Source organism: Bos indicus, chromosome 28, assembly GCF_029378745.1.
Source record: "Bos indicus isolate NIAB-ARS_2022 breed Sahiwal x Tharparkar chromosome 28, NIAB-ARS_B.indTharparkar_mat_pri_1.0, whole genome shotgun sequence".
Lineage (NCBI taxonomy): Eukaryota > Metazoa > Chordata > Mammalia > Artiodactyla > Bovidae > Bos > Bos indicus.
The window spans coordinates 25,369,732-25,382,662 of NC_091787.1; the positions used below are offsets into that span (position 1 = coordinate 25,369,732).

A 12,931-nucleotide genomic window follows, 5' to 3' on the forward strand; every position below is an offset into this window, starting at 1 on the left:
CCCCATGGACTGCAGCCCACCAGGCTCCTCCATCCATGGGATTTTCCAGGCAAGAGTACTGGAGTGGGGTGCCATTGCCTTCTCCGTAATCAACTATAATATTAAAAAAAAAAACAAAAACAGTAATATGCCCACATAGGACCTCTGAGCACATTTTAGTATGGTATCAGTCCAGTTACTTTTGGTTCCAGACCTTAAGGAGGTCACTTACTCATATCCATAAGCTATAATCCATAAACTATGTCTAAAAAGGAAAGATCAAGGGCTTCATATCTTTGAATTTGCCTACTTGCTACAATGTACTTATAACCCCAAGATTATTACTCGAGGCACTTCTGTGGTCATTTGCAGAGAGCCAGAGGGTTTAAGACACCTGAGGTGCACATTACCATTTGAGGTTGATCAAGGTAATGCTCTGCCTTCTCATTTCAAGCCCTCATACTATAAGCAAGTATACTTTTTGTGGTCTATTTAGTTCCACACTTTTCAGATTGTTCTGCATTTTGTTGTTTAAAATGGCCCCAGCTGTAGTGCTGAGGTGGTATCTAGTGTTTGTAAGCACATGAAGGCTGTGAAGCACCTTCTGGAGAAAATGCAGTGTTAGACAAGCTTCATTCAGGCACAGGCGACAGTGCTGTTGGCCACGAGTTCATTGTTAGAGTCAGTAGTTAGACATGAAACAAGGCGTCTTTAAACAGAAATGCATGTAAAATGTTATATATTGATCACTTGATGAAAATAGTGTGTCCAGAAGCTCATTAGAACCTAACTCTGTGTTTCCCCTAGGTGTAGTATTTTAGCGTTCCCTAATTTATTATTCACAGTGACTTTATAGAACATAACTACCATGAATGATGAGAATCAGCTGTATATTGTTTCCTTAGAATCCAGGTAGAAAAGTTTTACTGTTGGGATTAAAAATCGCCTTTTCTACAGAACCAAACATTCATATGAAGGACATGATCCAGCTGATCAGTGACTTATCACTGCTGGGAGATGAGCAACTTGCTTCTCCCCAGGTAGAGCCGCTGTCCCGATCTCTGCTCTCTGAAATTGGTTGGGGGGCTCTGCAACCTTGCAAAGGCTCAGGACAGATAAAAATCAAACCTACAGTGTTTGGGAAAAAGTTTTCCCAAACTTGTTCTGTACAACAGGCTGAACATCATGATAATGGGCGTTGGTTTCTAACAAGATACTTAAAATACCTAAAGTGTATGTTCTTACTAGGGATGAAAATGGTTTTTTGGAAAGTGAAAAGTAAATCTTAGCTATTACAATGGTATGTGGCAAGATAGAGAAAAAGAAGAAAACAAATCTTGCCATTTTTGACAACATGAATGGACCTTAGGGCATCATACTAAGTGAAATCAGAGAATGGCACACACTGTATGATTTCACTTCTATGTGGAATCCAAGAAAACACAATTCCTAGGTACAGAGAACACATTAGTGGTTGCCAGAGGTGGGTGTGGGTGAATGTGAAGGGCGTCATAAAATTTATAAGTCATGGGGATGTAAGGTACAGCATAGTGTGTTACAGTGTATTGATTGCATATTTGAAATTTGCTAACAGAGTAGGTCTTAAAAGGTCTCATCCCATTATGTTGTACACCTGGAACTAATATAATACGTCAGTTATCTCAGTCTAAAAACTGTGTTGGTCACCTAACGAGTTTTATAATAAAGTAACTGTATCATTAAGGATCAGAAGAATACAGAGGCTGAGTTAGAGGAGTATACATTATAAAATTAATTTTTTTTCTCTTATTACATTCAATTAATCATAGATTGGTTGAAGTCTAAAAGGTTATTTGTCCACAAATATAAATAGTTAATGAGAACTAAACCTCCAGTGAGAGGCTTTGTTTTTACTCTTCAAAGTAGAAAGCTAAAACATTGGCTGTGTTCAGTGTTTTTAAAATGACTTTATTGAGCAGCCTTATATGTTGTTAGAGTATTTGTTGAAAATAATTTGGCGTGTGTATCAAGAACATTTTAAATGGTGTAAACTCTGACCCAGTAAATTTCACATCTAGGAATCTATCTTAAGGAAATAATTGAAAATCCAGACAAATCTATGTACAGAGATCTTCCTGTTTAGAGTTGTTTGTAAAGAGGAATTGGAAACAGTGGCCAGTATTAGAAGAATGACTGAAGTATAGAAATATATTTCTATACATTGTCCATGATGCTGGACTTAAAAATGACGTTAAAGAGTTGATAGTGATAAGTATGTTGTGTTAGTCGCTCAGTCATGTCCGACTCTTTGTGACCCCATAGACTGTAACCCACCAGGCTCTTCTGTCCATGGAATTCTCCAGGCAAGAGTTTGGGTTGCCATTCCCTGCTCCAGGGTATCTTCCCGATCCAGGGATCGAACCTGGGTCTCCCGCATTGGGAGCAGATTCTTTACCATCTGAGCCATCAGGGAAGCCCTCATTTTATTACATTTCACTGAATTTAAAAAAAAAATGTTTTGTGGCAACTCTGGAGCAATTGATCAATACTGTTTTTCTTTTCTTTTTTTTTTTTTTAAATACTGTTTTTCTAAGAGCATTTTCTCAATTCATGTCTTTATCACACTTTGGTAATGCCTATATTTCACACTTTTTCATCATTATTTGTTATGATGGCCTGTGATCAGTGATCTTTCACTGTTGAAATTGTTTTGGGTGCCACTGACTGTGTCCATATAAGATGGTGACGTTAGTTGGTAAACTACTGCTCCACTGACTGGCTGTTGCCTTGTGTTGCCCTCCCTCTCCTTGGGCCTCTCTATTTCCTGAAGACACAGCATTATCAAAATTAGATCAGTTAATAACCCTACCGTGACCTTGAAGTAAAAGGAAGAGTTGCACATCTCACACTTTAATCTAAAAGCTAGAAATGATTAAACTTAGTGAGGAATGCATATAAAAATGGGCCAGAAGATACTCCCTCTTGTGCAAGTTAGCCAAGTTATGAATGCAAAGAAAAAGTTGCTGAAGGACGTTAGAAGTGCTACTCCAGTGAACACACAAATGATAAGAAAGCAAAACAGCCTTACTGCTGATAATGGAGAAAGTTTTAGTGGTCTGGATAGAAGATCAAACCAGCCACAACATTCCTCTAAGCCAAAGGCTAATCCAGAGCAGGGCCCTAATTTTCTTCAATTCTGTGGAGGCTGAGAGGGGTGAGGAAGCTGCAGAAGAAAAGTTTGAAGTTGAGATGTACAGAAGGAAGCCGTCTCCATAACATAAAAGGGCAAGGTGAAGTAGCGAGTTACCCAGAAGATCCAGCTAAGATCGTTAATGAAGGTGGCTACACTACACAGACTTTCAGTATGGCCGCAACAGCCTTCTGTTGGAAGAAGAGGCCATCTAGGACTTTTCATAGCTGGGGAGAAGTCAGTGCCTGGCTTCAAAGGACAAGCTGCTGACTCTTGTTAGGGGCTAGTGCAGCTGGTGATTTTACCATTCTGAAAATCCTAGGGTCCTTAAAAATTATGCTGATTATGCTTTATGCCAGTCATGCTACCTGTGCTCTGTAAATGGAGCAACAAAACCTGGATGACAACACATGGTTTCCTGGAAATTTTAAGCTCATCGCTGAGACCTACTGTTCCAAAAAAAAAAATTCCTTTCAAAGTATTATAGCTCCTTGACAGTGTACCTGGGTCATCCAAGAGCTCTTACGGAGATGTACTTACGATTAATGTTGTTTGCTAACACAACATTCATTCTGTAACCCATAGATCAAGGAGTCATTTCGACTTTCAAGTCTTATTATTTGAAGAAAAAAATCATGAGGCTATCACTGCCATAGATGTGACTCCTCTGATATATCTGGGTAAAGTAAATTGAAAATCTGCTGGAAAGGATTCACCATTCTAGATGTCATTAAGAAGATTTGTAATTCATGGGAAGAGGTCAAAATATCAACATTAACAGCAGTTTGGAATAAGTTGACCAGACCCTCAGGGATGATTTTGAGGGCTGCAAGACTGTAGTGGAGGAAGTAACTGCAGATATAGTAGAAATAGCATGAGAACTAAAATGAAAAGTTGAACCTAGGGGACTTCCCCGGTAGTCCAGTGGCTAATAGCTCTCAAAGCAAGGGACCGACATTTGGTCCCTTTTCAGGTAATTAGATTCCACATGCCACAACCAGAGCTCTCGTCCGTCACGACTGAGACCCAGTGCAGCTGAATAAATAGGTAAATAAATATTTTAAAAATGTTGAACCTGAAGGTTTGTCTGAGTTGCTACAATCTCATGCTAAATTTTGACAGCTGAGGACTTGATTCTTAGGGATGAGCAAAGAAAGTGGTTTCTTGAGATGGTATCTACTCCAGGTGAAGATACTGTGAAAATTGTTGAAATGACAACAGAGGAGTTAGAATATTACATAAACTTGATAAAGTAGTGGCAGGGTTTGAGAGGATTGACTAATTTTGAGAGAAGTTCTACTGTGGGTAAAATGCTATCAAATAGCATTGCATTCTACAGAAGACATTGTTCCTGAAAGAAAGAGTCCATCATGCAGCAAACTTCTCTGTTGTCTTATTTTAAGGAAGGGCCACAGCCTCCCTACCTCAGCCTTCAGTAACCAGCACCCTGATCAGTCAGCAGCCCTCAGCAATGAGGCAAGACCCTCTAACCAAAAAAAAAAGATTATGACTCTGAAGCCTTAAATGATGTTTAGCATTTTTTTTAGCAATAAAGTATTTTTTAATGAGAATGTGTACATTGTTAAGACAATGCTATTGCACACTTAATAGACTAGACCATAGTGCAAACCTTAACTTTTATAAGCCACAGAAAACCAAAAATTCATGAGACTCATTTTACTGCGGTGATCTGGAACCAATCCAGCAATATCTGAGGTGCTTGTACTCAAAATTTAATATATGTGGTGACCTTAGTTTCTTCCTGTAGGTAATACAAAAGAAAAAAAACTAGAAAGAACCTCTGGGTGGTAGGAATTTTGGGTGAGTTTCTTCCCACTGCTTCAGTTAGGACTTGTTATTTTTATAATCAAGAGTGATATAAAGAAGAATGGCATACACACAATGAAAATTACAGTTGTGACCATTGGCTTACACAAGTCACGTTGTACCTTTTAGCTACGGAAGCTGAAGGAGATGTGCCAGAGCTTTATCACCAAAGAAAAGGGGAAATAGCAAGATGCTGGATCAAGTACTGTTTGACTCTCATGCAGAATGCCCAACTTTCCATGCAGGTAATACAGTCAAAAGTGATCTTTTCTGTCTTAAACAGTATGATGTAAGTAAAAGCTTAAAATGGGAAGTATGCTCATTGGCTCACTGCATGTGTATTATTCGTGGCATGCAGAAAGCTTGTTTCTTGCTTTCCCTGTCTCAGCCTATCCAAATCTTACTCATCCATTAAGGCTGTCTCAAACAGCACCTCTTCCTTCAAGACTTGCCATTGGATAGAGCATAAGCCCCATCAGAGGGGAGTCTTCATTGTATTCATACTATGTACCAATTTCTAGACATAACAGGTGCTCAAAAACTGTTGAATGTATATATGATTCTTAAAGCCTACAGATCTCTTCTCCCTCAAGAACCCTCCCTAAGTCACTTGACTTTGTATTATTCTTATTCATATTCTTATCTTATTCCTTTCCCTCTTCTTAGACTGGAAGCAACCTGATGGCAGGAAATCTTACTAATCTTTATATACTTCAGACAGTAAATATATATATTGATAAAAATCGAAGTATGAATGTATCTGGAAACAGCCCTGTTAGTTTGTGGCTGTGTCTCCATGGCAGTTAACTTCTCTGTGTCTCAGTTTCCTCACAAGTAAGATGGAGATAATAATATTACTTAATAGTGTTCCTGTGAGTTAAATATGTATAAAGGGCTCAGAAAGAGGTAACTAAGTCCTCAATCAGTGTTAACTATCATTGTTGATACCACTATTACTAATCCATACTTAATGGATTCTAGTTCCTAATCAGAGCTCTGGTGGCTCAGATGGTAAAGAATCTGCTTGCAATGCAGAAGACCCAGATTCTATCCCTGGGTCAGGAAGATTCCCCTGGAGAAGGGAATGGCAACCCATTCTAGTATTCTTGTCTAGAGAATTCCATGGACAGAGAAGCCTGGAGGGCTACAGTCCCTGGGGTCACAAAGAGTCAGACACAGCTGAGAGACTAACACTACAGAGGAAAATAAATCATTTGGATGCATATTCTCCAGGAGACTTTCCTGGAGGAGTTGTCAGGCCTCTCTTCTGTTTACGTGCATTAAAGTGTAACTGTTTTACTAGTAAATATAGAACCTTGTGAAACTACTATACAAAATAAAAGCAAACAAACCACAAAACCCCAGAAGCAGGAGTGTTTCAAAGGTGAGAGCACTTTGGAGGTAGTGCAAAGATGAGGCATATTTGGAAAAGGAAGTGTGTGGGGAGAAGAACTAGGGAGTTTTACGTCTAGAGAAACTGCAGCCTGGAAAATCTGTCAGCATTCTTCTGCTCGGAAAGCAGTCTAGAAAGTGTGTAAATAAAGACACTGCCAGGAAGCAGGTAAGTAAACACGATTTAGAGGCTTGGGCCTACATTTGAAGTGACCGTGTCGAGCAGAGCACCCTGTGGCTTACGCTTGCCGTTCCTTTAGTCCGTGCGTTCCAGACTGGGCACTGGAATTTACCACCTGTTTGTTTTAAACTCACACAGTGACCACACCACTAAATTACTCAGATTTCCTTTAATCTGGCTGTTACCTTAGCTTCATCCTTTGGTCATCTGCTTATCTGAAAAGCCTTCTTTAATTCAAGTTTAATAACATAAACAAATTTAGGTATTTATTTCTGACAGGTTTATAGTAGTCATTGTACTATGATGAACAAAAATAGACCTGGTTTTTTACGTCATACAGAAGTGCAACTTCAGTAAGTTCCACAAAGGAGAGACACAAGATATAAAAAAGTCACAATGGGAGGAAGTAACATCCGAAGGAAGCTCTGGGAATGCGTAGGAATTTCTAGACTGGAGAAAAAGCACAGCATTCCAAAGAGCTGAAGCAGCATGTTGAAAAGTTCTGAGGTGTAGGGAGCATGGTGGTGGAAATGATGGAGCAAGGCCTGTGAGGCTGGAGCAGAGAGAGCATGTGTGATAGAAGGCCGAGTTAGAAAAGGGCTGGAACATGCTGGGCCTTCCATAACTGGAAGCCTTGGTGGGGGGTGGGAGGGTTTGGACTGATCACTTAGGTGGCAGAATGGAGGATTGAGGGAAGGCAGGCGTGGACGAGGAAGATTACTTAGGTCACTGGAACAGTGGGGGTGAGATGTGAAGGGATCTTGGGCTAGGATGGTGGCAGAAGAGATGGTGGGAAAGAGTGGGTGCAAGAGGTTATTTAGGGGGCAAGACAGAAAGGATTTGATGATAGACACGAAGTGTGGGCTAAGAGAGGAGAGAGACATCAAGGATGATTCTCCCGCATCGGCTGGCTGTCCAGATCGAGGGAGTGACCTTCACTAAAATAAGAGTAGAATAGGAACCTGTTTGCGGAAGAGGGAGAGTTCCATTGTGGACATATTGAGGATGAGGGGTCCTAGTCTCCTGAGAGGAGCAGGAGGTGTGTGAGGTGCTTTAGTTATGGGTCTGGAGCCTAATAAGAGCCCGGTGTACCTGAAGATTTGTGGGTGCTCCTCCTGTGGATGGCAACCATGGGCACAGATGGAGACACCTGTGTAGAGCTGTGCTGAGCAACAGAAATAGAAAACCAGCTACATATGTCACTTTAAGTTTTCCAGTGGCTACATTGTGCTCAGTGCTAAGTCGCTTTAGTCGTGTCCAACTCTTTGTGACCCCATGAACTGTAGCCTGCCAGGCTCCTCTGTCCTTGGGATTCTACAGGTAAGAATACTGGAGTAGGTTGCCATGCCCTCCTCCAGGGCATCTTCCCGACCCAGGGATCGAACCCATGTCTCTTATGTCTCCTGCATTGGCAAGTGGGTTCTTTACCACTAGCACCACCTGGGAAATGGTTACATTAGACAAAGAAAAAAGCAGGTGAAATTAATTTTAACTTGTATTTCTTCCACCTAGAATATATAAAGAAATATTCATTTCTATTTGTCATTAATACTAAAAAGTTGTTGCACTATTTTATAATTTGTACTAAGTCTCGGAAATTGGGTGTATATTATTTTACACTGATCACATCTCAGTTTGGACATTTCAAATGCTCAGTAGTCATCCACGCACAGCACATGACTCTGTTCTGAACAATGCAGATCTAGAGAGAAGACTTTTCAAATGAAGAGAAGAGCTGGCTTTGGGGCTGACCACTGGTTATCTGATGTTTAATTTTATCGTCCAGGAAGAAGAGAATGAACTGACTATTTTTCAACCATCTTAGTTCCTTCCTCTTTTTTTTTTTTTTTTGCCCCAGGAGGTAGGGGAGATAACTTTAACTATGATGGTAGATTTAACACTGTCTTTATTTTAGTATCTTTGAGAGACCTAGAGCATTTCTCTGTAGTATATTTTATTAAATAACTTAGCATAAACATCATGCTATTAATGGAATTTCTTTGCAATATTTTTAAGACAGATTTCAGCCTTACTGTAATGTTAAAATATCAATACTAACAATGTGTTACATGTATGTAATATTTCTTACTCTTACCGTTTTCATATGCATTTGTGTTATCTGAAGGAGTAACTATAAATGAGTTAGTTCCCCAAAGAGGAAAGTAATAAACAGTTTAGTTGTGTTATTTACTTTTTTCCTAGTTCCTTTCATTTTTAATTACTTGGAATGTAACTAGAAAGAAGTCAGGATTTCCTGGTGGTCCAGTGGCTAAGACTCCACGCTCCCAATTCAGGAGGCCTGGGTTCTATCCCTGGGGCAGGGAACTAGATCCTGAATGCCTGCAAGTAAGAATTTGCTTGCCACAAACTAAAAAATCCCACATGCCACAGTTAAGAGCTGGATCAGTCAAATAAAAAAAATAGATACATATTAAAAAAAACTAGGAGTTTTAAAAAGATGTGGGCTTCCCTGGTGGCTCAGGTGATAAAGAATCTGCCTGCAATGTGGGAGATCTAGGTTGGATCCCTGGGTTGAGAAGGTCTCCTGGAAAAGGGAATGGCAACCCACTCCAATAATCTTGCCTGGGAAATCTCATGGACAGAGGAGCCTAGCAGGCTACAGTCCATATGGTCACAAAGAGCTGGACACAACTGCGTGTCTAAAAGATGTGATTATAATACCTCCCTCCACCAGATTGGGAAGTAAGAGGGTTTTCTTGTCTTTACTCTTGTGTGTTAGTTGCTCAGTTTTGTCCGACTCTTTGCAACCCCCTGGACTGTAGCCTGCCAGGCTCCTCTGCCCATGGATTTCTCCAGGCAAGAACACTGGAGTGGGTAGCCATTCCTTTCTCCAGGGGATCTTAAATTTGCTTTAGTACTGACAGCAGGAGACAAGTCAGTGTCTGTCTTCCTTAACCATAATTTATTTTTTTCTTTCAGGACAACATAGGAGAGCTTGATCTTGATAAACAATCTGAACTTAGAGCTTTAAGGAAAAAAGAACTAGATGAGGAAGAAAGTGTTAGGAAAAAAGCTGTGCAGTTTGGAACCGGTGAACTGTGTGATGCCATCTCTGCAGTGGAAGAGAAAGTGAGCTATCTGAGACCTTTAGATTTTGAAGAAGCCAGAGAGCTTTTCTTAACAGGTCAGCACTATGTCTTTGAGGCAAAAGAGTTCTTTCAGATTGATGGTTATGTCACTGACCATATTGAAGTTGTCCAAGACCACAGCGCTCTGTTTAAGGTGCTTGCATTCTTTGAAACTGACATGGAGAGACGGTGCAAGATGCATAAACGCAGAATAGCTATGCTAGAGCCCCTGATCGTGGACCTCAATCCACAGTATTACCTGTTGGTCAACAGGCAGATTCAGTTTGAAATTGCACATGCTTACTATGATATGATGGATCTGAAGGTTGCCATAGCTGACAAGCTGAGGGATCCTGATTCACACATTGTGAAAAAAATCAATAATCTGAATAAGTCAGCACTAAAGTACTATCAGCTCTTCTTAGACTCTCTGAGAGACCCAAATAAAGTCTTTCCTGAGCATATAGGGGAAGATGTTCTTCGCCCTGCCATGTTAGCTAAGTTTCGAGTTGCCCGCCTCTATGGCAAAATCATCACTGCAGATCCCAAGAAAGAGCTAGAAAATTTGGCAACATCATTGGAACATTACAAATTTATTGTTGATTACTGTGAGAAGCACCCTGAAGCTGCCCAGGAAATAGAAGTTGAGCTAGAGCTTAGTAAAGAGATGGTAAGTCTTCTTCCAACAAAAATGGAGAGATTCAGAACCAAGATGGCCCTGACTTAATTATCCTTGTTTCTAATGACAGAAGATGTGCAATAATGAGGAGATTTTTCCCCCTTAGTTAAACAGACCCAGTTCCATTGTGATGTTTAACTTAATAGCCAGGTGAGTGCTGTTTGAACTGGAGATAAGTCAGCCCAATTGAGTCTTTGCTAGGACCTTAATCAGCATAATTAATAATTTATACCTAATTATGTAAATACATTGCCTTGTTAAGTTACATGTGATTGGTATTTTAGATTGCTCGTTTCCTATTTAAATATAAGCCTTTTCTGCCTCATTTTCTAAAAGTAGGTTTTTTGTTGGCTAATATTTACTTGATGGATTTGTTAAGGGAAAAAATGCTGGCTAATATACCTGGGGGGCAAACTGTTACTGTATTAAAATTGAAAAAGTAACTTCTTGTAGTTATTCTTCCCAAAATATTTACTTTCCTTAAAAAAAAAAAAGTTTCCTTTCTGAGATATTAAAAAACTAAGTTATGTTGTAAAATATTGTAGTATGTTTCATTATAGAGAAAAAAAAGGCCTTGTTGGAAATACAATAAATTGACTTGTTTCACTAACAAAAGCTTCCATTTATTCTTTTGTCTTCTTGCAAGAATTGGTTTATTTTTGATACTTCAAAAGTATTACCTTATTTGAAGCCAGAGAAGAATATTTCTTTGGTAATGTTGTACAGAGAGAACACGTAAAATCTTACTGAGTATCCTTACTGAAATACTGCCATGTACCAGAAAAGTTCTACTGGCTTCAGTTTCTCAGAGGATCCTAGTGTATTGGTGAACCTTAAAGCCTTGTTGAAAAAAGATCTGTACATAATAACATTGTTAATATATGTTATTTTAAGTAGATGCAGGATTGAAATGGAGCTCCTCTTCTGATAGTGCAAAATTCAAGATCAGTTGTAAAATTTGATACAGAGAATAGCACTGTGTTAACCTAGTCCTAAGGTTCTGAAGCCAAGCCTAAGATTCTGTGATGTTTATGTGTGTGTGGTAAGTACCTTGCTTTTCCTTTGAGGTCAGTTTGCTGGAGCGGGAGGGGAGCGGGGCTGTGGATCTTTGAATGTAACAGCATTGTGTGATTCACTGAATATTTAATACTTATTAAATACTGTGGGTCAGGCACTGTTCTTGCTTTTCTGAGCTTAGAGGATGCAATAATGAAGATCAACAAGGTCCTGTTCTCATGGAGCAAGTAAATAGAGAAGCAAGAAGATTTCAGGTCATGAATGCTATTAAGAAAGAAACCAGAGGGACTTCCTAGTGGCCCAGTGGCTAAGACTCCCTGCTACCACTTCAGAGGGCCCAGGTTTGATCCCTGGTCAGAGAACTAGATCCCACACTCTGCAACTAGAGATCCTGTATGCTGCAACTGAAAGAGCCTGCATGCCACAGCTAAGACCAGCACAGCCACATAAAATAAATATTTTTTTAAAAAGGAACCAGAATGCTAGGTTGACATTTAATGGGAAGTGGAGCTAGTTTAGTGAAAGTGACCTGAAAGGCTGCTGAAAAGGTGGGAAGTGACACTGAGATAAGAATTTAATGGGCTAAAAGGGCAGAATCACTGCAGATGGTGACTGCAGCCATGAAATGCAAAGACACTTGCTCCTTGGAAGAAAAGCCATGACAAACCAGGAAGCATATTAAAAAGCAGAGACATTACTTTGCTGACGAAGGTCCATCTAGTCAAAGCTGTAGTTTTTCTAGTAGTCACATACAGATGTGAAAGTTGGACCATAAAGAAAGCTGAGCACCAAAGAATTGATGCTTTTGAAATGTGGTGTTAGAGAAGACTCTTGAGAGTCCCTTGGACTGCAAGGAGATCAAAACAGTCAATCCTAAAGGAAATCAGTCCTGAATATTCATTGGAAGGACTGATGCTGAAGCTCCAGTACTTTGCCACCTGATGTGAAGAACTGACTGATTGGAAAAGACCCTGATGCTGGGAAAGATTGAAGGCAGGAGGAGAAGGGGACGACAGAGGATGAGATGGTTGGATGGCATCACTGACTCAATGGACATGAGTTTGAGCAAGCTCAGTTGGTGATGGACTGGGAAGCCTGGTGTGCTGCAGTGCATGGTGTCGCAAAGAGTTGGACACGACTGAGCGACTGAACAGAACTGACTGAAGAGAGCAGCAAAATCAGTGTTCTTTGGGAGAGTATTCCAGAGAATATGAGGCCCTCAGGTTGGACTGAATTTAGGAAGGAGTTTTGAATTTGAGAAGATAGGAAAGGCCTGTGTGACTGCAGCAGAGGATGTGGGAGTGAGATGGGGTGGGGCAGGTGTGGGAGAGGACTTTGTAGATGAGGGTAAGGAGTTAGGATTTTATTATAGGCTTAGTGGGAACATTTGTGGATTTTTTTTTTTTTTTTTAAGGGAGAACATGATCTGATTGGCATATTAATGAAAAACTGATCTGGGTCCTGGGGGGAGAATAGACTGTAAGGAGACGGCTGCTGCTGCTGCTAAGTCGCTTCAGTTGTGTCTGACTCTGTGTGACCCCCATAGACGGCAGCCCACCAGGCTCCCCTGTCCCTGGGATTCTCCAGGCAAGAACACT

The 12,931-nt window shown here is 40.3% G+C and overlaps 1 protein-coding gene across 1 annotated transcript in view; it reads left to right on the forward strand.

The window, feature by feature from the left end:
• KIFBP (kinesin family binding protein) overlaps positions 1-10,931 on the forward strand; it is a 54,701-nt gene extending 43,770 nt beyond the window's left edge. The window contains exons 6-7 of the mRNA XM_019954067.2: positions 5,105-5,220; positions 9,489-10,931. Coding sequence (XP_019809626.2) covers positions 5,105-5,220; positions 9,489-10,364 — 992 coding nt within the window. The 3' untranslated portion in view covers positions 10,365-10,931. The remainder of the gene's footprint in view (positions 1-5,104; positions 5,221-9,488) is intronic.
• Positions 10,932-12,931: the final 2,000 nt, after the last annotated feature.